The following is a 24298-nucleotide window of genomic DNA, read 5'->3' as shown; positions in this document are numbered from 1 at the left end:
TCTTCCCTCAAACTCTTACTTGAATGTTCACTCTTTTCAAACCTGTTCACTAACATTTTCCCTATACCCATCACTGCTTCTTCCTTCCCAGATCAATCATGAGTTATCCCACACAATCAAGAAGCACACATTAAACAAGATGGTCACAATATTACATAGCCAATCAGATGAGCCTGCATCATGCCATTATTAAGGAAAATTGAAACCGAGACTAATGCTAGTGAAGAAGCAGACATTTTCACAAATAGCGTGAACAATTCACTGATAACTGGGACGTTTCTCGGCACTAAAAATGTTCATGATAAAAATTGTTTCAGAAGATAGCAATTTTTGTATGCAGTAAAACAGCTAGAAACAAGTGCAATAGCACCTTAGAAACCACCAAGATTTTCAGGGTATAAGCGTTTTCCCAGTATGTGCAACCTATACTTTGAACAAGAGGCTACAGTTGGGACATAATATGGTGAAACAGGATGGTTTCCAATTGGCAGTGGTGTCAGACAAGGATGTATTTTGCCTCCCTATCCATTCAATATGCATGCAGAACACAACATAAGGAAAACTGGATTAGATTAAATGAGGGTGGCATTAGATGTGTTCTCTTTTTTGGTCAAATGACAGTAAAATAAAAACTGACTAGATGAGGGTGGATTGAAAACTGGGGGAAGTGACATTAACAATTTGAAATATATCGATGACACCACATTACTGATAGAAAATAGCAAAGACATGAAATTACTACTGATGAAGGTTAAAACACAGTGCCAAATTAAGATTGCAGCTGAACATCAAAAATACTACTGAGGATTTACACAACTTTAAGGTTGATGATGAAGAAATGTTAGGGATTTTCTATTTCTTTGCTCAATTATCAACCAAAAGAGAGACTGCACCCAAGAAATCAAAAGGAGATTGAGACTGGGACGGTCAGCCATGAATGAGATAGAAAAGATCCTTAAGTGTATTGGCGACCAAGATCAAGACAACTCATACTGTAGTATTCCTCAATTCTATGCATGGATGTGACAATAAAAAAGCTGACAGGAAGAAATTTGATTAATTTGAAATGTGGTGTTGAAGAAGCATTTTATGGATACCATGGACCACCAAAAAGACAAAATAAGTGTGTACTTCGGTGACATTATGAGAACACAAGAGTTATTGGAAAAGACAATAATGCTAAGAAAAGTTGAAGGCAGCAGGAAAAGAGGAACAACATTGTTACCCGGATTACAGTGTCTCCGCTTTTTAGTTAGGGGAGTTAGCAATAGAGATATGAGCTTTGTGAGAGGTTGGATAACCAGGATCTTTTGCCAGGGTTTACACAGATAAGTGTCATGGTCCAGTCTGCAGTCCACACTAGTGAGGACTCCTCAGAGGAGGAGGGACCCTGTGTGGCAAGCCCAAGGCTGTCAGCAGAGAGCCAGCAGGAAGACCAGACCCAGGCACTCTCGGAGGGGCAGCCACTAGGAAGCCCAGAGGCACCTCCTACACCAGAGGCAGCAGCCTCAGGCCCTGGCCCCAGCTCTCCAGGGTCACCAGCCCCAGTGGAAGGCCGCCGCAGAAGACTGCGCACAGAGATGCAAGAACGCCAGCGCAGCGCGAGATTGGCTGCCAGGTATCAGCTACATGGGGGAAGCTCAGATGAAGAGTGTTGATAGGATAATTCCTAGAGGCAAGCATCAGCTATAAAGCTCCCGGGAGTTGCAGGGCGTGGTTGCAACTTGTTTGCCAAATGTGGAACCTAGCGCCACTGTTGTGATTTATTCCTGAACCTACCTGACCTTGGACTGATAACTGACTCTTGAAACTCCTCTGGCTCCTAATTGACCTCGGACTGTTTTGACTTTGTTTGTGCTTCTTCCCTGCCATGCCTGGGAGACACTGTAACCAGACTCCAGCTGCAGATAAGCCAGCTAGCTAGGACAATACCGTATATACTCGCGTATAAGCCGAGTTTTTCAGCCCAAAAAAAGGGCTGAAAAAGCCGGCCTCGGCTTATACGTGGGTCAATACGGTAGGGGAGGGGGGAGGAGGGAGGAGGGAGGGGGAGGAGGGAGGAGGGAGGGGGAGGAGGGAGGAGGGAACTTACCATTGCCTCCATCGCCGCCGCTGCTGGGCCCATGCGGCTTCGCCTGGCCAGGAGCGCCCTGTGAGGGCCTCCTGCGGCCGCTCCAAAGCCGTGCGGCCGCCGCCGCTGGGCGCGCCGGGCTCCCCCCGCCCTGGAAGGGCTGGGGGGAGTCTGCTGCGGCCGCTCTAGGCCACGTGGCTGCCGCCGGGCGCGCCTGGCTCCTCCCGCCCTGGAAGGGCCGGGGGAAGCCGGCTTCCGGGCGCGCCTGGCTCCCCCCGCCCTGGAAGCCTCCTGCGGGGGGCCCACCGCCGCCACCACCGCCTTCACCGGGAGCCCGTCAGGTAAGCCTGCACAGGGGGGGGAGGGGTTGTAAGCCGACCCTCAGCTTATATGCGGGTGCCTAATTTTTCCCCATTTTTGGGGAGAAATTAGGCACCTCGGCTTATACGCTGGTCGGCTTATACATGGGTATATACGGTAAGTCCCTTTGGGAAAACTCTTAATCAAGAGGCATTTGTTTCAAATGAAATGGAGTTTTATCGTAAAACTAGTTTCAAACACATGCAGCAAAAACACACACCCAATTCACACAATCGCTAATGAAAATAAAAGGGAGGAGAGGTGGGATTCTAGAGTGACGGTTAAGGCGATATTTACCAGTCCAGAAGGATGATGTCTGTTGAAAGCAGTGCTGAAGTGAGAGAAATGAACCAGCATTTCTTGGTAACAAAGCAAAAGGACCCTACATGTAAGTAAAGGGTTTGTGGTCAGATCCAAAGCACACACACACTATGAATGGCAAGGGGCCAATATTTATAGTTGAAATGAGCCCTGGGGTGGCATGAGGTAACTGGAAAGAATAGCTTAGCCAGAGACAAAGACTTTGATTCCTCCTCCAGTAGTCCAGACAATAAAGTATGAGAAGTATGAAGTAATGTCAAGAAGCAAAAGAGTACTTATGATTGCTTGATTAAGTACCGGTGGTTGCTTTGGTATAGATGTTGGGATGTGGTGGAGTGTCCAGGAGAGTTTCCCAGGATGGGTGTGAGTCAGACAGAAGATGTTTGATTCCAACTCCTCTGAATACCTGATGATGCTGGACAGCAATGGCTACTCATTTGGGCATTAACAAAACTAGAGACTGGGTACAAGGGAGATTTTATTGGCCGGGAATGGGGAAGAACATTAGAGACTTTTGCAGATCCTGTGAGACATGCCAGCTCATGGGCAAGGCCCAGGACAAGACAAAGGGCTCCTACAACCCATCCCTATAGTGTCTGAAGTGTTTTCTAAAATCGGAGTAGACATCGTGGGGCCAATCTCTAGAGTCACCAGGAGGGGAATAAGTACCTGCTGACTATTTGTGGACTACGCCACAGCATGTCAGATATTCAAAGAGTAGATGGACTGAATAGTTCTGATTACTAGTGATGAGATTAAAAGTTCCCAGTGTTTTCCAGGTGGCTGCCAGGAGCACTTGATTTAATATGCGAGGGGGGCTTTTGCTCACTCCCATTGTCTTGCCAGCCTTTCATGCCCTGGGCAGGGGAAGAATACACAGTACCCACTCCTGCCTACCAACTCCAAAGTATTGCACACATACAATAAGATGGATTCCAGGTCCCTGGAATATTGGTTCACTTCAGTGTAGCAGTGCCTTGCTTCTGTGCCAACCTTTGGTCCTATATTCCTTGATGGCATACCAGGTAGCTGGGGCAGTGTGGGCATTAACGACATGAGATGGATTGACTCAAACAGACCTGAGCAAGGCTGTTAACGATAGGACATTTTGGAGGTCATTAATTCATAGGGTCACCATAAGTTGGAAGTGACTTGACGGCACTTAACACACACACACACACACACACACACACACACAGTACAATATGTAGCTAGAACATGGTTGAAGCACATAAGAACTCTCCTTTGAAGAAAGCTAAGACAGAGACAATCTTAAACTGAATTCCAAAAACCTAATTGCCATTCTTATGAAGCACTGCAATGAGGCCACAAATTAATTTAGAAATTAATTGTTTTGCTGTACCGTCCTTTAATATTAGCAAGGGTATCTAATAGGAAACTATAAATTTCATGAGCCATTACTGTTTTCTACCAGGGTAACGTTAAATACGGAGCCAAATTACAGACTTAAAAATTGTATTTTAATCTGTATTCCTCCTTTTAACTTCGCTGCCAGTGAAATATATGAACAACTATTCCAGAGTGCATAAGAAATTGCTCCTTTTAAATCTTCATTAAGAGTGTAGGATTTAAAAGCATGGAATGCCACATCCATTGTTCTGAACATAACGCATTATACCGGAAGGAAGACAATGCCACAGCTTTAGATAAAGTCCAAGCTCACTATTAATTAATAGAACCAGAACCCTTGGTGTACTGTTGTTCTCCTTTATATACTAATTTGTAAAATTCTAATTAAAAAGGGATGTTTTTAAAGGGGAAAAAAAGAATTTAAAAATTACATAATTAAGGCTTGGATCCTATGAACTGTGCATACTAGATACTTTCTGCCATGGAGTGTATTTCTTTTTCCTCTAAAACCTCTGTATGCAATAGGATCAATGGTTTTCAATGGGCCCTTGAGCAAATGAAAGAGGAAGAGGATGCGTGGTCCATGGCAGAAATTATCCAGTGAGTGCACACAGAACTCATTTGTAGGATCCATGTGTATAGGCTCAGACAGATAAAAGGAAGATCAAGTGTCTTGGACCAAACATAGAAAGCAAATTCCAGGCTCCACAGCCTCAGTTTATCATGGGGTATACTGAGAAGGGGAATTTTTTTTTACCCTTCAAACACCACCTAATTGAGTATGTGTAACTGGCTTTCACTCGGCTATTAGCATTTTATCAGTAAACATATGTGCCTTTTAAAACATCCTGTGCCCTTTAAAATGTGAACAGCAGAGTGGGGGAGTGAGTGGGGGGTTACAGAGTTAAACCCTATCCTTTTCCTACACCCTCCAAGACAAATCAAACTGCAATTGAATGTGGTACTGTTCCTCCTTGGTTCTATACTTAATTTTCACCTCATTTGGCAACATGTGTATGCCTAGACATGATTAACTCTTTTTGCCTTTCCCACAGGGTCAGCTCATGAGATTTTATTTTTCCAGTGGCAGCAGCATACAATCCATGTGGTAGATAATTTAGATAATTTATTTGCGGCACTTAGCCAGTCAAAACATGATAAAACGGAAAGCATGGACTACTAGATTCTTACAATTATAGAATTACAGTTCGAGTCTTAAAACATTTTTAAAATCAATCCATTTGGTACATGCAAACATTATTTGAAATACTGCACATGAACTGGGGATCCATTTCTCTGATCATGCACTGTTCAATTGCACCTACAAAAATATGGACACCTCAAATGACCATTTGGATTGTTTGTGCAGTTAGACTGTCCTGCTCTCTCTGTAAGAAATTCCCACCATCTACTAACATCTAGTGCATATGCCTTGCTGAAAATAATCAACAAAGATTATTAAAAAGTCCAGTGTGTGTAAGGGGGGGCGGGGTACAGGGCCTTCACAGTGATAAAACCACACTAGGGGAATAGGTTTCCTGAGAGACTTCCAGATCCCCATGTCACATTAAAAACTGTGTTTAAAACGAGCCTACATTTACAAATAACATGTTCTGTATGCTACCAGAGGGAGGAGGGAACCACTGTTTGAAATGAGGACACTAAAATATCCTGCAGTGTGTAACACCATTTCCAGGGTTCTTTGGGTCCTGGCCTGTACATTTAATTAGAGGCTCTTTGCCTTGGTGGGTCATGACTCACAAGTGGGTTGCACGCCAACCTAGAATAAGTTTTGGAGCTAATAGTGTTTCATGCTTCTTTATTTATGATAATATAAAATAGGAATGGGAGAGCGAATGAGGGAAACAAGTACACATTGGCAAAGATGGAGGTAGACAAACAGTTACACTAAAAGTGAGTCAGTCCTATACTACAGGTGGGGTCTCAGTTCTGAAATGATTGAAGACTACTACTTTATCTTATTTAGTTAGTAAATATAGTTAGTCAATTCTGGTAAGTGTTTATTATTATTATTATTATTATTATTATTATTATTATTATTATTATTATTATTATTATTGCATATGTCCACATGACTTCAAGCATGTATATTAATGCAAAATATATTACTGGGGAAAAGTTCAAAAAAGCAATAATAAATTGTGTTGTATGGCTCTGCTCAGCTAAGAAGACAGTTTTCTGTTGGCTTAAGGCATATCTTGCTAATGTAAGAGGTTCCAGCATCAGGACACATCATTTGCCGCTGCAACCTCCTCCTCCTCCTCCTCCTCCTCCTTCTTCAACATGCTTCCAGTAGCTGAGCAGAGTTGCAGGATAAAGCTCATTCTTTTCTGTGATACTGTTCAGTTTCCCAGGCTTTGACAGTCATCTCCCAGAAGCATGCCTTGAAATATCTCTTAGGAAATAAAGATCTATGAACCTAAAATTAATGCTGAATTACATTTTTGAACTCTTGTTTTAAATATTTTTGAATCCATTTTGAATATATGATTTTAAGTGTCAGGATTTTACATTGCATTGTTAATGTGACAGGAGGCTTCAGTTTAAAGCAGATTTTGAAATTCTGAAATTCAGCTACTGACAAGTTTCATATAGTAGATGTTCCTTATTTGTGGAGCATAAAGACGTTTCTTGTCATTGTTTCTGCTTTGAATAATAATGTCCTGAATAACTGAGCATCTTTGTGTCTTTCAATATTTAAAACTATTTATCTTAGATGAACAAATTTCACTCAATAATTCAGTAGTGAAGCTCTTAATGAAGCTACTGGGTTGGATCCAATAGGGCCATTGCACCAAAGGAAGTCATTTTCACTTCCTCGGTTTCTGCTGATTTCCCACTGAAGCTGCAGCCCTTTGAGCTGCATCAGAGGCTATTCCTTGAAGTTCCCTGCCCATTAGGAGAAGCTTTTTTGGGTGCATGCAGAACAGGCTAAAGAAGACAGTGGGAAACAGGAAGAATCTGTTTCACCAGTAGAGCTCTCCCTGCACTTTTTTGGATCTACTCCAGCATCTGTTCATCAGGGTCAATCCCACAGCACTTCCATAGCCTTAATCACTGCTTCTTCCCAGATGCATGACATCGTCATCTTGCACAACTCACATCTTCATCCATGGAGGATTGAGCAATCCATCTTCCTGAAGGTCAACCTGCCTTCTTCAGCTACCCAGTCCTGGATATTGAGAGTGAGTGAAGAGAGCAAATGCTTGTGCCTGCATCTGTTCAGTCTGTGTCGGGGTGGGGAGTCAGGGGGAAAAGATCTTCCCAAAAAATCAAAAGTAGAAAGGAAAAGCATGGAAGTTATTCAGTTTGATTGGCACTACATAAAATCCATATTCCAAATTCTGTTCTTAAATTAAAAAACACACACCCTCAACTGAACCCCAGCTGCTTTATGACAAAGGGGGTGTTGGTAGGGCTGTTGAATTAAAAAAAATTCGGTATAGTTCAGATTCGGCTGAATTCGGCCCATTTAGATTCGGGATATGTCGAAGTCCGAACTCCCCCGCTTCGGGTCCATGCAATTCGGCGGGAATTCAAAGTTTGGAAAAAAAATTCGACCGAATAAAGCCATTAAAAACACAACCGTGCCTTTCCACGGCTCCGGGGGGGGGGCATTTTTGGGGGTAAAGGTCCCAAATTTTCAGAGGAGCTTCAAAGGACGCTTCTTGAAAGACCCCCCAAGTTTTGTAAAGATTGGGTCAGGGGGGGCTGAGATATGGGCCCCGAAAGGGGTCCCCCACCCTTAATGTGTATCTCCGAGCAGAGCTTGCCGCCCAAGCACAAAGCTCCCAGCCCCGACAAACAGCTGAGAGCAAGGGCGGGGCAGGTGTGAAAAAATTTGCAAAGCAATACAACTGCAAAGCAACACAAGCACGCAATGCAACACCTTTGCAACAGTGCAAAGCAACACCTGACACCTGGGAGTTTGCAAACCATGGAAAGGGACAGAGGCAGCAAGCTATGCATAATGAGCAGGAAGGGGTGGAATGTCTTCTTTTGCATTGGACTTAGGACCAGGCAGATGCATTCTTTAAGTCACCATTTGAAAACCAGTTTTGAGCAAGCATCAAAATAACCTAACTGATCTTATGAATGAGGGAAAACCTGAAGACACAAAACTGAAGCCCCCCCTCAAACCAGGGAGAGAGAGACTGGAGGGGGAACACACACCCCAGGCAGAACCGGCAAAAGCCCCCTTTGGCTCCCCCCCACCCAAAGAAACTGCTCCCTCCCCACACACACACACAGACTCTGCTTCCCCCCCCACACACACACAGAAAGGAAAAATTATAGATTAAAGCCCCCAAAGGGGTCTTACTGTGGCTGTCTTCTGTTCCATCAGGAGGGGCTGGGAGGCTGGGTAATCCAATATGATTACATTTGTATCCAATATGAGATACATATGTATGCATCTCTCGAGGGTGATCCATTCATCCCAATAGGAAAAAGGGGAAAGCCCATATCTCGGGCCCCCCTGACCCAATCTTTACAAAACCTGGGTGGTCTCTTAAGAAGGATTGTCTGAAGCTATGCTGAAAGTTTGGGGGCTGCACCCCCCAAAAAGCACCCCCTGCAGCCACAGAAATGGAAAAGGGGGGAGAGGAAAAAGGGGTGGAGCCCATATCTCAGGCCCCCCTGACCCAATGTTTACAAAACTTGGGGGGTCTCTTAAGAAGGCTCATCTGAAGCTCCGTTGAAAGTTTGGGGTCTGTACCAACAAAAATGCGCCCCCTGCAGCCATGGAAAGAAAAAAGGGGGGAGCCCATATCTCAGGCCCCCCTGACCCAATGTTTACAAAACTTGGGTGGTCTCTTAAGAAGGCTTGTCTGAATCTCCGCTGAAAGTTTGGGGTCTGTACCCTCAAAAATGCTCCCCCTGCAGCCACGGAAAGGAGCAAATGTGCACAAGCACCCCCCCCACACACACACAGGAGGATTTCCCTCTCTCTCTCTCTCCCCGGCCGGGCCGCACATCAGCTGATTCCTCCAGTATTCAATCCTGACTGATTGGCCAGAAGGAGACCCAGCTTGGCCACCGATTGGCCGGGGGAGGAGAATGCTGCTTACTGACGGTTATGCTGCTTACTGACGCCCCGAATTTGCTGGATTTATTCGTGAACTCCTGAACTCGCTGAATTCGGCTCCCCGGTTGCCCGCCAGTTTTGAGTTCGATTCGTCCCGAACTAAAAACCTCCGAATCAAGGGAAATTCGGCTGATTTTCAGTTCGGGTCGAACCGAATCAACAGCCCTAGGTGTTGGTGAGGCTCAACATCTCTCAGAACAATTCTGTGCATAAAATAAATAAGTACAGTGCCAAAAATGTTGTTCTTGTCACTCCCATAAAAACAAAACCACAAATATCATTGGAAGAAGAGATGTGAGGAGAGTAGAGGAAAGTAGTAAAATAAGCAGAACCCACAGAAGCACCTAAAATGAAGCTCAGGCATTATGTATTGCTGCTGTGTTTCTTCTTTACAAGGTGAGAGGGAACAAGAAAGCCAGTGATCAAGGGTAGCTGCAGCTCCCGAGGCTTCTCTATTGAGCCAGTGACAGTATGCGTTGCAGACTGTAGAGAAAGGATCACTCATGTGCCCCAAACTCCCTACTTCTCACTTTCTGAGGCCTTCTTCGGGGAAATGATGTTAGCGTGTGTGAGTGTCAATGTCTTTCCAGGTCTGGCTAGCTGCCTTGGCACTGACTTGCCAGGTTAGTTTGGCTTGGATTTCCTAGTCTGACATTGGTTTTGTGAGCTTGCCACATTGGCCCTGGGTTCTGCTTGGCTTCTGTGGTTTGACATTGGTTCTGTGGGGTTTGGTACTTGACTCCAGATAAATTAACTAAAATGTATAAAAATGTCCCAAATACATGTTGGATATGTGAACAGCATGAAGGGACTTTCTTTCACTTATGGCGGACTTTTGGCCAGGGATTGCTTTTGTGTGTTTGGCTATTGGCTTCTTTGCCCTGGAGAAAGCATGGAATTTTTACTCATAGGAAACAATGGGGACAAGTTGGATGGCTGGTGACACCTTGTTCAGGGGCCCCTAGAATTGGAGTCTAGAGATCTATTGTAATTCTGGGAGATCTCCAGGCCCACCTGGAAGTTGGAGATAAAAATAAGGCCAAGGCCAATGGTGAAAAATAAAGTAAAAAAATTTGTTTTTATTACTCAGTTAAAATTCCCAAAATTCCCAACACGTTTCGCCAAGGGGCTTCTTCGGGGGAACTGATCTTATACTCTTTTTGGAGGATCACTGCAAGCCTAACAGATTCCCCTGAAGATTCCTCTTGGCAAAATGCATAGGAAATTTTGGGGATTTTAACTGAGTAATAAAATGTATTTATATTTTACACCATTGACCTTGGCCTTATTTTTTTTACCTCCTGTGACTAGTGTGGCCCTTTTATTTATCCCACCTGGAAGTTCTATTATGTAGATTTTTTTATTATTTTTACTATTCCATTTAATATTACTATTTATTATTATTTTTACTATTTTACTATTATTTTTACTATTCTAGTATGTAGATTTTATTTTACTGTAAAACTAGAAAGAACATCTTTCATGGGCCCGTCACTCACTGGTGCAATTTACAGACTTCACTTTCACCAACACTACTGAATAAAAAAAAAAGGAGAACATGTGGGCCTGTCACCAAAATGGTTTTGGAAACTTATGGAAAGCATGATATTTGAGGCACATGAAGTTAGTAGGGATGTCTTATTTCTGTGAAGAAAGGTTAACATGTGAGTTCTTTAATTTCTCTTTAAGTGCTGATGCACAGTGCTCAAATGAAGGCTAGACAGCAGGGAAAGTGTCCAACTAATACTTCTAAATTGTCAGATGAGAAGATAAATGTATTTGAGTGCCAATTTGAAGTCATCAAATGGACATGTTAAAAGATGTTAAGCTCACAGATATCACTGAAGCATATTGTACTAGATCTTTTCAAATCAGGCACTTGAGGGGGGGGGGAACCCTCCCAGAACCCCCAGAGTGTTTTCCCTGTTCATATGACAGGCATTGTGTAACGTGCCATCTAGACCCAGTGGGAGCTACAGGACTTTGAAAATGTCAATGGCATTCTATAAACAGATTAGACCAATGAATATTCATAAATGTCTTTAGCATATTTGTGTGGGTTTGAAATAGATTTGCAGGAAAGTTGGTTCAGATGTACATGTAAACATTTCAGCAGTACTCCATATTTCTATTCCCTTTACCACATAAATTCCTATGAAGTCTTGACTTGTTAGAGCCATTGAAGTGAGATGGCTGAGTTATGTCATTAAATATACTACAAACTACATGCCACGGGGGCCTGTAACATTCACACAGCCAACCACATTCATCACTGCAATAAAAGGGGGCACTGAACATACATATAGCAAAAGTGTTGCTTTTAATAGCACAAGCTACAGTTCTTTGGCTGCTCAAAATATGAGGCCCCTTAACCATAGTGCCACCTTCAGACGAGACATATGCTTTATGCACAAAAATAAAGTAATATGAAAAAACAGGTTGTATAAAAAGGCCCTTCGGGAGATTTACTAAGTAAGATTGAGAACCCGTGTGCCCTAAATGATATCATTGCAGAGCTTGCATTATTCAAACTATTCTATTATTGCTTCTTTCAGCTAACTAGACATGCATTGATTTGTGCATGCTTGTGATAAATTACATATATAAATTTTAGCATTTTCACATAACATCCTTTGTAGAACTGAAAAGAACTAGTCATTTCATATTCATGAAAAACATTCAGGGATTCATGAATGTGAATAAATACCTTCCTTCAATTTGCATTGCTCGTGGACTATAAGAATTCATTTTGTTCATGGTTTTTAAGCCATACTTTACAACTTGGGTTCTTTGGAAATGTCTCGGCCAATCAATTCATTGCAGAATGATATAATGAATAAGGATATATCAAAGGCACCAATCCAGCTAAAGTTAGTCATGAATCAAATCAGTTGTATTGCTTTCAATGGGGCTGAGCCCTAAATACTTTTAGCTGAATTGGAGACAAACAACACAAAATGACAATAGCAAATACTGCATTAATAAAGGAACCCTTCCCCAAAAAACCTTTCTTTCAAAATTTAAAAACAATACCAAGTTCATTGTTATTTGAAGAAGAAATTTGATTGAAAGATCTGATTGTTCACATTAGAAAACCACCTAAACCATCTGTTCTGCAATTCAACCAAACTTACATGAAGTTCAGACCCAAATATGGTGGTTCAAGACAGAATAATTTTTCTTCAGGGATGATCTAAAACTTAACTCTATTGTAAAGATGGCCAGATGGGGTGGGGAGCATGCACACTAATTTGTTTAGGAGAACCAACTGCCTGGAGTGAGTTGTTAAAAACTAGAAATTGGGATGGTTTGCCAAAAAAATGTGGAATAAAATTCAGTAGGAGCATATTCCACTTGCTGTGCATGCTTGGATTATGTGGTTTGTTTATGGGCACTATGACATGTAACTATGTGACCACAGTGGTTTTAGTGCCTAACCACTGCTGAGCTCTGCCTCAGCTTTTAGAGAGACCACAGGATGATCCTCAAGAGCTGCAGCTTATTCCCAAGCACATGCTCTGTATACCATGCCTGCCAGCACCAACCACAGGAGCCAATAGAAACTTCAGATATTAGTCCACTGCCTGATTAGCTGAAGTTGGCTTGGCTCTGACCCCAAGCCCTGAAATGTTGGCAGTCTTCCTTCCTTCAGGTGAGGTCTCAGAATTCTTTCCTATGTTGACAGAAATGACAGATTTCTTCAAGAGACTTGCACACTCTGGTTTTAAACTCTTCATATCTGACATTCACAGGTAATAGGGTCACACTATAATGATGTGCCTCAGAGAGAGGCCTGGGGTTGAGAGATAGGGACTGTGGACTATACTACTGTGTTTAGTTTGCAGTGCACTCTCTGTTGCTGTAAGTAGGAAACTACTATATAATTCTTGCTTTTGTTTAACGTAGGGTTGCCAGGTACTCCCCTGGCCACCGGCAGGGGCTGGGGGGTGGGTAGGGTTGCCAGATGCAGGTTGGCAAACTCCTGGAGATTTGTGGGTGGAGCCTTTGGAGGAACAAGGACCTCAGTGGGGTACAATGCCCTACAGTCCACCATCCAAAACAACCATTTTCTGGAGGGGAACTAACCTCTGTAGTCCAGGTCTCACCTGGAAGCTGACATCTTCAGTTTAATGTATTCTGTTGATAATTATGCTATGCTTATTGTCTTGTCTTGTGGATGTCCCACTGTTGATGGTACTGATTTATTCTATGTAATCTGCCTTGAGTTCCAGTGAGAAAGGTGTACTATAAATAACGTAAATAAATAATGTAAATAAATGTAGGCCAACATCTTTTCATTCCATAATTTGAAATTGCCAACCAAACCATAGAAATCTGCTTTTATATTGGCTTCATTTGCCAATGATCATTTCTACTGAACCATATAATGAAAAGATTTAGTAATATGTTAATTGCATTTTAGTAAAGAAATGGTCTTTACCCACTAATGTGCATTATTGATGTGAATGAGTAGACCGTAAATCATTAATATTAGATTTGCAGATCAGGGTCTTGTTCCTTCTCTACAGCGTGTTCCAACACATAAAACAGATCTGTTTAATTTAACTTTGTAAAAAATTCATCACTTAATATTAAAGGAGCAGACTGGTACTGATAATGCATAGCTGCAGGACTTCCCATAACATATTGATCCATCTAGCTTACTTCAGAGTCATTTATACCCTGTAGATGACACTTAGCTCATATAAGACTGTAATATATCAAGTACTGTAGATAGTCATCGCACAACATTAGGTTGAACTCCTTGGAATGCTTTGAGATTATATTTTTTTTCTGCCGATTTTTCTCTATTCCATTATTTTACACAGACATGTGGAAAAATGTCTTGTGAATAGGAAGCTATGATGGAACTCCTCTCATTTTAATATATTTTTTATTTTGTTCTCACATATACCAACCCTCACTGTCTGTTGAGACTTCTAACTTGTTATGACACTGTTGCCACTAATTATGATGGATCCCTTATTTTCTATAAGAGGTCAGAAATATATGGTACTCAAGATGCTTTTTGATGTACAACTTAAAATGGTTTTATTTGTCTCTTTTTGGGAGATTTAAAAGTCAGGTTAGCAAAGCTTCATAACAGGAATATGGTTTGTAACAGAATTGAGGAACTTGAAATGGTTATGTTCAAGTGATATATTGTAATTCAAATGTATCAACATGGTTCACATACAAGTGTTTAAACTCTTATTTTATACTGAGAGTCATTTCTCTTGGCAGTCACTTAAACTTTGTTAAACTTAAGCTTCTTTTACACATTGTTTCTTTAGTTGGAGGAGTGAGGAGCATTAACACACTTCCCAGTTTCTCCTTAGAACTGGCCAGGGATCTCTCTTTTCACCAGAACTATTTCCCATTAGGAATCTCTTAGGTCATTTATTCATGGCTGTTTGCTGCGGCTTCCATGCTGTATTGCTGCGCAGCTAATTTTTGATTTTTCATGGCTGCTGCAGATTTGAGCACAAAATTCACAGCATCCCCGCAGTATCTCAAACCTGTTTTGCCGCGATCTTTGATTTTGCTCCGCCATTTCTGTTGCAGAGTCCCATGAAAAACTCCCTGGATTTGGATCTATTCTTCCCTCCCATGCCGGCAAATGTCCCCGCCCTCTTCTGCGACTCCACACCCATGCAAACGGTGATTGGACAGGGGGGGTTGCGCTTCGACAAGTATCACAGGCCACAATTCTACCTCCACAGAACTCTTCCAGCCGCTGCCGGAGATGGCCCTTCGCTGGCTGCTCTGCGGCCGCTGCATGCTTCCTCACTTCCTCACAGCACCAGAAGCCCAGGTCTTTTTGTGCTCCAACAAGAAGCCCGCCCCCTTTCCTGCACTTTGCATGGCCACTTTGTCGCTCCCTCACTGGTCTTCTTTCCTCTCCCCCCCATGCATATGGCCGGATCGGGACCGGCACGCCAGCCAGGAGCCCTCCCTCCTCTCTCTCCCGATGCATCCTGTGCATGTGTTGGTGGGGGATGAGCCTGGAAGGAAGCAGCTGGTGCAATCCCGAATTGCTAAACAGAGTAGTAGCAGGGCAAACTGGTGGGGTATGTTTTACCAAAAACCCACTAAACTAGTCAGAAATCCATATTTGGGGAGAGGAGGTAACGGAGGGGGGGACACAGGAAAGCAACGTGAGGGAGACGGTCCAGGTTCCACAGAGCAGTCCCATAGCAGGGCGCCCACCATTAGAGCCCCCCTCCCCAACCTGTTAAAAGAATAGAACAAAGGAACTATGGAAATCTTGGAAAAGGGGGAGAGCAATGTGTGTGGAACGGCATGCTGGGAAGGGAAGGGAAGGGAAAGTGTTTGGCTATTTTTTGCATGGGAGGTTTTGCCTTGGGTTTGCCACACTTTAGATGCCCATTTTCCCCATCCAAATTCTCAAAACTCTGCATGGGGGGCTTATTGTTGAGTTTTGAGAATTCAGATAGGGAAAATGTGCATCCAGAGAGCATCCAGAGAGCGGCAAATCCAAGGCAAAACTCCCTATAAATTTGGTTGCATGAAAACGGAGTTGAGTGGTTTGGTCTCCTGAGTGCTCGCACCCAAGGCTGCCAGCCCTCTTGAATGGAAGTTCCTGGCACTGGAAGGCCAGAGCTCTACTTCTGAGTAAAATTGCCAGGGAGTGCAGGGGCTTGCCTCAGAAAGGTGCCGATCCTCTGCTGTCCCATCCTGTTGGGGCGTCAGCCATTCACCCCGCCTCTCCTTCCCCCAGGGATTGAACCTGGGACCTTTTTAATGCAACTCAGATGCACTTCCACTGAGCCATAACCTCATGGACCATGCCTTTGTTAGGTTAATGGTTCAGAGTGGTTGACTGGTGCTTTCTCAATAGATGCTAATTGTCCATGTCTGTTTATTATCCACAAGAGTACAGAGGCTATTGGAATTGAGACAGCTCACAGAGTAGGCACAAGTGCTGCTAAGAGCAATGGCTGATGTCAAGCATAAGAGAAAGAGAAGAATGGTATCCAAACATGCATACTGGGTAGAAAGGAGAGGCTCAGTTTACAGTAATATAAAGGAAAGGCCTATCTGTTCACAAGGGAGAGATTAACAGTCTTTCTTCTAGTTTGCCATAGGGAGGAAAACCAAACCAATGAAGCATAATGCCGGCCCGTTTACAACTCCAGAAAGTAGAAAATATTTTTAAAACAATCTCCTATTGGTGGTGGTGCAGGTATAGCTATATTCATCTTTCCCTATGCATATGTCCCACTTCCAAAATCCATGTGAAGACAACGTCCAGATTGGATTTAGATCGTGTGGTCAGTTTTCTAATAAAATCGGAGAATCAACTGCACTTTGTGTATACATGAATGCTTAATGTAAAGCCCCCATGCTGATGTTTGGTGAAGGGGCAAGAAGTAGCAAGTGGAAGTCATGGAAGTAAGGGGTGTCCTTACTCCCTACCATTGTTAGCAGAGCAATAAATGAAGACATCATGTGATCTGGACCCAACCTCATGGCCCTCACTCCACCTTGTTGTAGTGATAGTGTATTCTTTCAGTTAATTATTCTATGGATATATATACTTTCTGTTTGTTTTGTATGTACTGCCAATAAATTTCACTGCACTATAATGAAAAAAAAATCTATTCAATCCATCCACAATTTTGTAAAAAACTATGACGTTCCTCTATGATACCCTAGATCAACACGATGTCACCATGATAATTGCTGTTTTATTTTTCAATCTCCTTTCTAATAGTTTTCAACAATGAATTTGCTTTTGCTACCGCCATGCCATAAACTAAGCTGACATTTCCAGTCACCTTTCCAAGCCATAATCTCAAGATGTTTTTCCCTGGGAGAGCCAGTGGGGTGTAGTGGTGAAGGTATCAGGCTAGGACCTGGATGACCCAGGCTCAAATCCCTACTTGCACTGTGGAAGCTTGCTGGGTGACCTTGTGACAGTCACACACTCTCAGCCCTGACCCTGGCGAGTATTTTGATGGGAGACCTCCAAGGAATATCAGGGTCATGACTCGGAGCAGGCAATGGCAAACCTCTCTGAACGTTTCTTACCTTGAAACCTTATGGGGTTGCCCTAGGTCAGCTGTGACTAGATGGTGGGGGGAAAACACACACACCACACTTACTTCAGACTCTTTCAGTGTAAATGTGTTCATATATTTACTTTCACATAATTCCATTTACTTAGACTGATTTTCTTATCATACATAGTCTACTGAGGTACTCATTGCCTGGTGAGGGTAGGGAAATGAATGTCTGAATTTGTAGTTCAATCCTATGCATATTTACTCAGGCTGTATCCACATGATGAGGACTCTCTTTTTCCCTATCATTGTCACCATGAATTTACAGGCATTATCACTGGAAACGCAGCACCCACACAGGAATTTTGTGTTCACTTTCCTCCGTCAGAGGCCATCTTCCCTGAATTCCCCACCCCCGGTTACACCACAAAATAACTTTTTGAGAGTGCAACAAAAAAGTGCTATAGACTTTCAAAAAATGAAACCCGTGAATCCAGAAAGACTACTAGATCATTGCAATATATCATTAAAACAGTATTTAGCACAATGGCAATTTTTTATTAAAACCTCAAAGCCCTCTATGAAGAAAAATGGTACTTATGTGGGTAGACCTTCCTATCCAGTCTGTCTCTAACACGGTCCACTATGTTATTTCTGGAAAGATCACACCAAAATTGCTTCAGAAATAATGTTCTAAGGCTAGGGACACCCTAGAAAATGAATCATTAGAAGACAACATAGTGTGGATGTTAACAAGCCCTCACTGCTGTTGAGAAGCCAATGCAAAGAAACACTTCCATGTGGGTATGCTCTAAACCTGACCTGGTCGGAGTAGAGCGGCATAAAAGTCCAATGAAATAAATAAATAAACATGTCCCACTGAGTTTCACTGAGGCTTATTTTCAAATAAGTGTGCACCAGGATTGCCTCCTCAGCCATCCAGTTTTGGATTGTGGTAATGATAATCTTCACCTGTATTTTTACTTCCATAGAAATGGCCATACAGATTTCCTAACTCTTTATTACAAAGCATTCCTTTTTTCGTTTTGTATACTTACCTGCTGATGTTTCCACAATTTCAGAAGTATTTCTGAGACCCATGAAGTCAAACTGATAAAGTCTCCAAGATTTCTGATCTGCAGCCTCAACCGAGTTTTTTCTCCATCTGTACATCATTTCTTCTCGAGGATAGCCATCTGTAGATTAAAGTCATTATCAAACATATAGTAAACGTTTTGAAGGGTATGACTGGATACATTTTAAAAATCACAATTCAAATTACCTCAGTGGAAGAAAAGTTCAGAGAAACAAATCTAATGACTTTTCGTTATTGACTATGGTTGAAAAAAAACCTAGCTATTTAGCTGTTAAAAGCAATACTACACAGCTATAAAGAACACTGTAGTGAGGAAGAACTTTTCAACCAAACGAGGTTCACTCTCATATGATATCCGAGTTGCAACTGAAGTTTGCTAACAGTCCAGTACCACTCAAAATGGCTGCCTACTACAGACCAGCTGATGTGGCCATTTTTGCTTCTTTTTGATTTTATCATTTTTGGCTTGCCCAAACTTCATTGGTATCATTGATCATATTTTTTTTCTTTTATGTCATTTATATACTATTTTACACCATTTATATGGTACATTCATATGCAATTCAGATAAAAATAACATTTAAACTGTGTTAATTTGAATGGGAAACATTATGGGGAAAGTAACGGGTGCTAAGGTTATTTCTCACAAAGGACCTGTTCCATCAGCATTTTCCTTTCAGCCCAGCTCACTTCTGGTATCAGAGCCAGTTTGGGGAAGACGCTGAAAGAAACAGTCAGGGTTTTACTCTCCTTGCCCATACACTTGATTTTTATGGGTGAGGGAGGAAATCCTCCCTCTCTATATGCAAACGGACAGGTTCTTGTTAACACATTAGGATTTCCTCCTTTCATTTCTAGCATGTACCTTCATTTAATTGACTTAAAAATTGCTTTCCCGTTTTCTTTAACACGGATAATAATAACTGAAGGGGAACCACTCGTGGTGGAAACACCTGCTGACTGAGCTGCATGCCTCTATAGCTAGACTGCAGAAACACTTAGAACTGTAGAGTTTACAAGCTATGCCTGTTTGCTATAACAGCAATTATTATTACTACTCTTCTTTTAAATATGATTATTCATTAGAGAATTCTTATGCACTTGCTTTACTTAATTAATCCATTTTCTTTCTACTTCACAGCACCAATTATACCTACCAGACATTAATCTGTGATCTCTTGAAATTATTTATAAGTGTCTTTGGAGTGTAGTGTTAATTTATTTTCAATCAACGTTCCAGAATCACAGTTATCATGGATTTCTTTCAAGTGAATTAAAACTATTTATAGTTCATGGCCTACTGACTGGCATGAAGGCAAAGAAGATAATTTACTGTACTCTCAGATGGATCACAGTAAAAGATTCAGAGGTAAGAGAAAAGATTAAATACACCCACACCTCCTCAAAGAGTGAGAGATTTCAGAATTGAAATTTGCTCCTCAAGTTTCAATGCCAAATCACTCCTTCCCCATTTCATAATACTTTTAGTAGAATTGCTGCAGTTGGGGCATCTTATTCTGGTTCATGCTTTTCGGTTCCAAGTTGTCAGTCAAAGGTATGGCGCAGAGTTCCCCAACATGATGTCTGTAAGGTATGGTTTGCAATTAGCTGCCCCCTTTCAAATGAAAGGGTTTTCTATGACTGCAATAGCCACAGCAGAATCGGGAGGAGCGGTGAGTACCCAGGCTTTTCTTAGTTAGTGTAGCTGGTGTAGCTAAACCTTCCCCCTTTCACAGCTCAAGATGAGAGTTTCCTTCCCCCCCTGTGGCAGAACCACAATCTTTATTTCAGAAGGTTCCCATGCCAGCTGACTACCACCTGCCACTGTGCAGCCTGTCCCTTGTGGGGTGCTAGACACTATCCCTCCCTCCCCTTAGTGCTTGTCCCAATCTCCCCTGGACACACTTATAGGCAATTCAGGATGTTTACCTATTCTGAGGGTCCTATTATATTCCAGGGTTACCCTCCCTCCAGGGTATGCCATACCCTGGTGGTGTACTCAAGAAGAAGGAGAAGAAGGAGTAGGAGTTGGGTTTTATATTCTGACTTTCCCTACCACTTAAGGAAGAAGCAAGCTGGCTTACAATCACCTTCCCTTCCCTACAACAGACACCCTGTGAGGTGGGGCTAAGAGAGTGTGACTAGCTCAAGATCACCCAGCTGGCTTCATGTGTAGGAGTGGGGAAACAAATCCAGTTCACCAGATTAGCCTCCGCCACTCATGTGGAGGAATGGGGAATCTAACCCGGTTCTCCACATCAGAGTCCACCGCTCCAAACCACCACTCTTAACCACTACACCACACAGGCTCAAGCCTCTATGGCTTCTAGCTCTTTAAATCTTGAACTGTTCAAACAGCTGCCAGCTTACATATACTTTGTTCAGTATAGTTATGATTGAACCAAATTTTGTTTGAAAGACACACATATTAAGAAAAGTTAAGGGGATAAAATTTAAGGTAAGAATAAAATGTAGTGGTTAATTAATAAAATATCAGGTTGACAGACCTAGAACTGTTCAGACACCCTCAAAAACTGGCAGGATCTCTCTGTAAACATTGACATGGAACCTCCTCCAGCGCATCTCCTCGACTCTTCAAACTCGAATAGCTTACTCCCTCCAACCTTCAACTAATCATACTCTGCATGCAAAACACTGTTCCTCATACACATTCATTGTCTTGCTCCCTCTGGTACTCAAGCCATCCCTCCTCCCATATATTAACATGTAAACAGTCCCTATTACATTGTCACATATTCCAGATAACATTACAGATAGAGGACTCAAAGCTCAGTAGGAATCTCACAGAGGCACTAATTTTATAAAGCAGGATCTCCTCACAAGGCAATGCACAAGTTCCCTGACATTCCTGTGCTTGTAAAAGGCTACATATCTACAGCCCTCATATGGAGGCATTGGTTCCTAATATTGGTGCTTCCAAATAGTTCTGCCAGTTTTATGAATGGCCCCTATATAACCCCACACGCAGCCCTGGGTCAGGAGTCATCTCCCTGACTTCTCAGACCATATACTATCTGGGATTGCAGGAGGGACTCCATATTTGATATTAAAGATCAGAAATTAAGATCAGGCTACAGGCAATCAGGACACTAAACTCATGAAGAAGTAGCCAGGTTCCCCTAGGGGCTTAGACATTCCCTTATCAATAGTTTTATTTTGCTGCTTCCTGAAGACTCACCAAAGTTCACGCCATAATTAATGACTTAGATTTGCATAAAAAATAATCCACCTCCTAGGATCACCTAGGAATCTGCCTTATAACTCAGCCTTCCCTGGAGACCTACTCATGAGTGAAGCAAGGGCCATCAGCCATCTCCTAGGCTTGCAATTCACAATATGCAGTCATTATACCTTCTCTATTGCCTCTTCTGGCACCCATCAGTCCCCCCTCCATTCTTATGACCATTTTTTGCCATCTCCCATTTTACCAAACCAACTAAAAACAGTCAGGATTTTGACTTTCCCCCAATCAGAGCAAGAATTTTGCTATGCTTCCAAAACCAATAGGATTTGGTCCCAATAGTAAATGTCCAGAGGGAATATAGGATAAAAATAGCATCTCATAAGGAGGAATTAAGTTCCCTTCCATATGGACCTACCCCCTGCTACTTTGAAACTTCTTCAGCTGCATTAAGACAGCATTAAACCAAGCAGCATATCAAACTTTCTGCTTGGTTTCATTAAGCCTCTCACTCTTCCTTCTTCCCAGGTTTCATCATTTCACTTAAACGTTGCTCAGAAATAACCTGTAGCTATCCCCGCCCCCTTTCTGTTTCTCAGGACACTGTACTCTCATAGGAACACCAGTTATTTATATTTTTATCCCACTCTTCCAGACTATAGCTGGGCTCAGGGCTGCTAACAGAGGCTAACAGATGGGTTCTGACTTTCTCGACCAGCCCGAGGAAGGAATATCTAGTGTAACTGGAACAAATTCTATGAAGAATCTTCTGATTTGCTTCTTGTTGCTAGTTTCATACATGCTGGTGTGACAATAAATTGACTGTTTAAATTAGGGAAGCGAATTAGAACAGAGATTGCCACCTGCCTTAATTACAGGATACCATCAGTGAGTGCCTAAGCACTATTACAGCAATTGCCCAGTAAGTATATGCATACTTCAATATTCAGCTAAATAACTATATATTTAATAAATGAATCTTAAATATTTTACAACTTGGGGTTGTATTTATCTACCATCTCAATGTTTGTTTATCCTATGCCTCATTAATATCAAGCTACTGTACTTCTAAGTGAAATATATTTTACCTTCAGTGGTGTGACCATGGAATACATAGAACAGGTGTAATAAAGATATTTAGTATATATAAAATGAAATAAATTAGTTATAGCAACTGTGACTTAGGGTGGCAAGATGGCTTATTGGAAGTAGTGGTGGAAGGGTAACCCCACCCCTACTCCTTCATAGTATTACACAGACCTAGAAAAGAAGAAGAAGAGTTGGTTTTTATACGCCAACTTTCTCTACCACGTAAGGAAGAATCAAACCGGATTATGATCACCTTCCCTTTCCCTCCCCGCAACAGACACCCTGTGAGGCAGGTGGGGCTGAGAGAGTGTGACTAGTCCAAGGTCACCCAGCTGGCTTCATGTGTAGGAGTGGGGAAACAAATCCAGCTCACCAGATTAGTGTTTGCCGCTCATGTGGAGGAGCGGGGAATCAAACCCAGTTCTCCAGATTAGAGTCCATTGCTCCAAATCACCTCTCTTAACCACTACCACGCTGGCATCACAAAGTGTTGAACAAAGACTTGCCAGTCAAGATAATTCTGAACTAACAGACAGTTACATCAGCTACGTACTTAGACATTTTAAAATGCAGGTGCAGGAGTACATTCAGGGGGTTGTCAAGTCCCCATCATCTCACACCCGGATACTCATTGGCTGGGTTTTGATGGTCTTATGGGAGCAAGCCAGTGGTGTCATGGGGTGGGACCTGGATATATCACTTTGAATATTAATATTCTCAAGCAGACTTCTATCCAAGTTCTAACCAGGCCCAATCCTGTTTAGCCTCCGAGAACAGACATGATTGAGCTTGTTCAGGGTGGTATGGCCTTTATTGTTGTGCCTAAAAGCCCATGGGCTAAATTGACTTCTGTGAATAAAGAAAGGGTAACAATATTCATGACCCTGACCTGGATGGCCCAGGCTAGCCTGATCTCATCAGATCTCAGAAGCTAAGCAGGGACAGCCCTGGTTAGTATTTGGATGGGAGACCACCAAGGAATACCAGGGGTGTGGTGCAGACCAAACCACCTCTGTTAGTCTTTTGCCATGAAAACCCCAAAAGGGGTCGCCATAAGTCGGCTGCGACTTCACGGCACTTCACACACACACACACAACAATATTCATGAGCGAACTTCCATACACTACAATGCATTGACCCATGCAGTATCTGTAAGGTTGCCAATATGCTTGGAGAAATATATCCTCTCCCTTTAATAGAGACTGGATGTGCAGAAACGGGCAATTTTTTAATGGCCCGGAGGTCAATAATATCCGATTGTGTCTCTATTAAAGGGAAGGCACTTGGCAACCCTAAGAATTTGTGAATGTGTGTAGCCACAATCATGTGACCTTGAAAAGATGGGCTATTTACCACTTTAAAGAATAAACAAAATTTTAAAACTTGGAAGTTAACTAAAGAGTCAAGCTGTTAGTGCTAGATTATTGCCTTCCTTCTCCCATTTGGGATTTTTCTTGGATAGCTGATGGTATGCCATAGTTCAGATATTCCCATCGGGAGCCAGTGGGGTATAGTGGTTAAGAGTGTAAGACTACCGATTAGAAAACTCAGGTTTGAATCCCCACTTGTTCCATGGAAGCTCCCTGGGTGACCTTAGGCCAGGCACACTCCCTCAGCCTAAGGAGATTGATGTAAGCCACTTTGAGTCCCTAT

At 42.5% G+C, this 24298-nt stretch overlaps 1 protein-coding gene across 1 annotated transcript in view; it reads right to left on the bottom strand.

The window, feature by feature from the left end:
• The window catches only part of GABRG3 (gamma-aminobutyric acid type A receptor subunit gamma3), a 383085-nt gene that overhangs the window by 36348 nt on the left and 322439 nt on the right, over positions 1–24298 (bottom strand). The window contains exon 5 of the mRNA XM_056862169.1: positions 18316–18453. Within this exon, the coding sequence (XP_056718147.1) occupies positions 18316–18453 (138 nt within the window). The remainder of the gene's footprint in view (positions 1–18315; positions 18454–24298) is intronic.

Source organism: Euleptes europaea, chromosome 16, assembly GCF_029931775.1.
Source record: "Euleptes europaea isolate rEulEur1 chromosome 16, rEulEur1.hap1, whole genome shotgun sequence".
In the NCBI taxonomy this organism is placed as follows: domain Eukaryota; kingdom Metazoa; phylum Chordata; class Lepidosauria; order Squamata; family Sphaerodactylidae; genus Euleptes; species Euleptes europaea.
The sequence above is the reverse complement of the archived record's forward strand: the minus strand, read 5'-3'. Positions and strand labels throughout refer to the sequence as shown.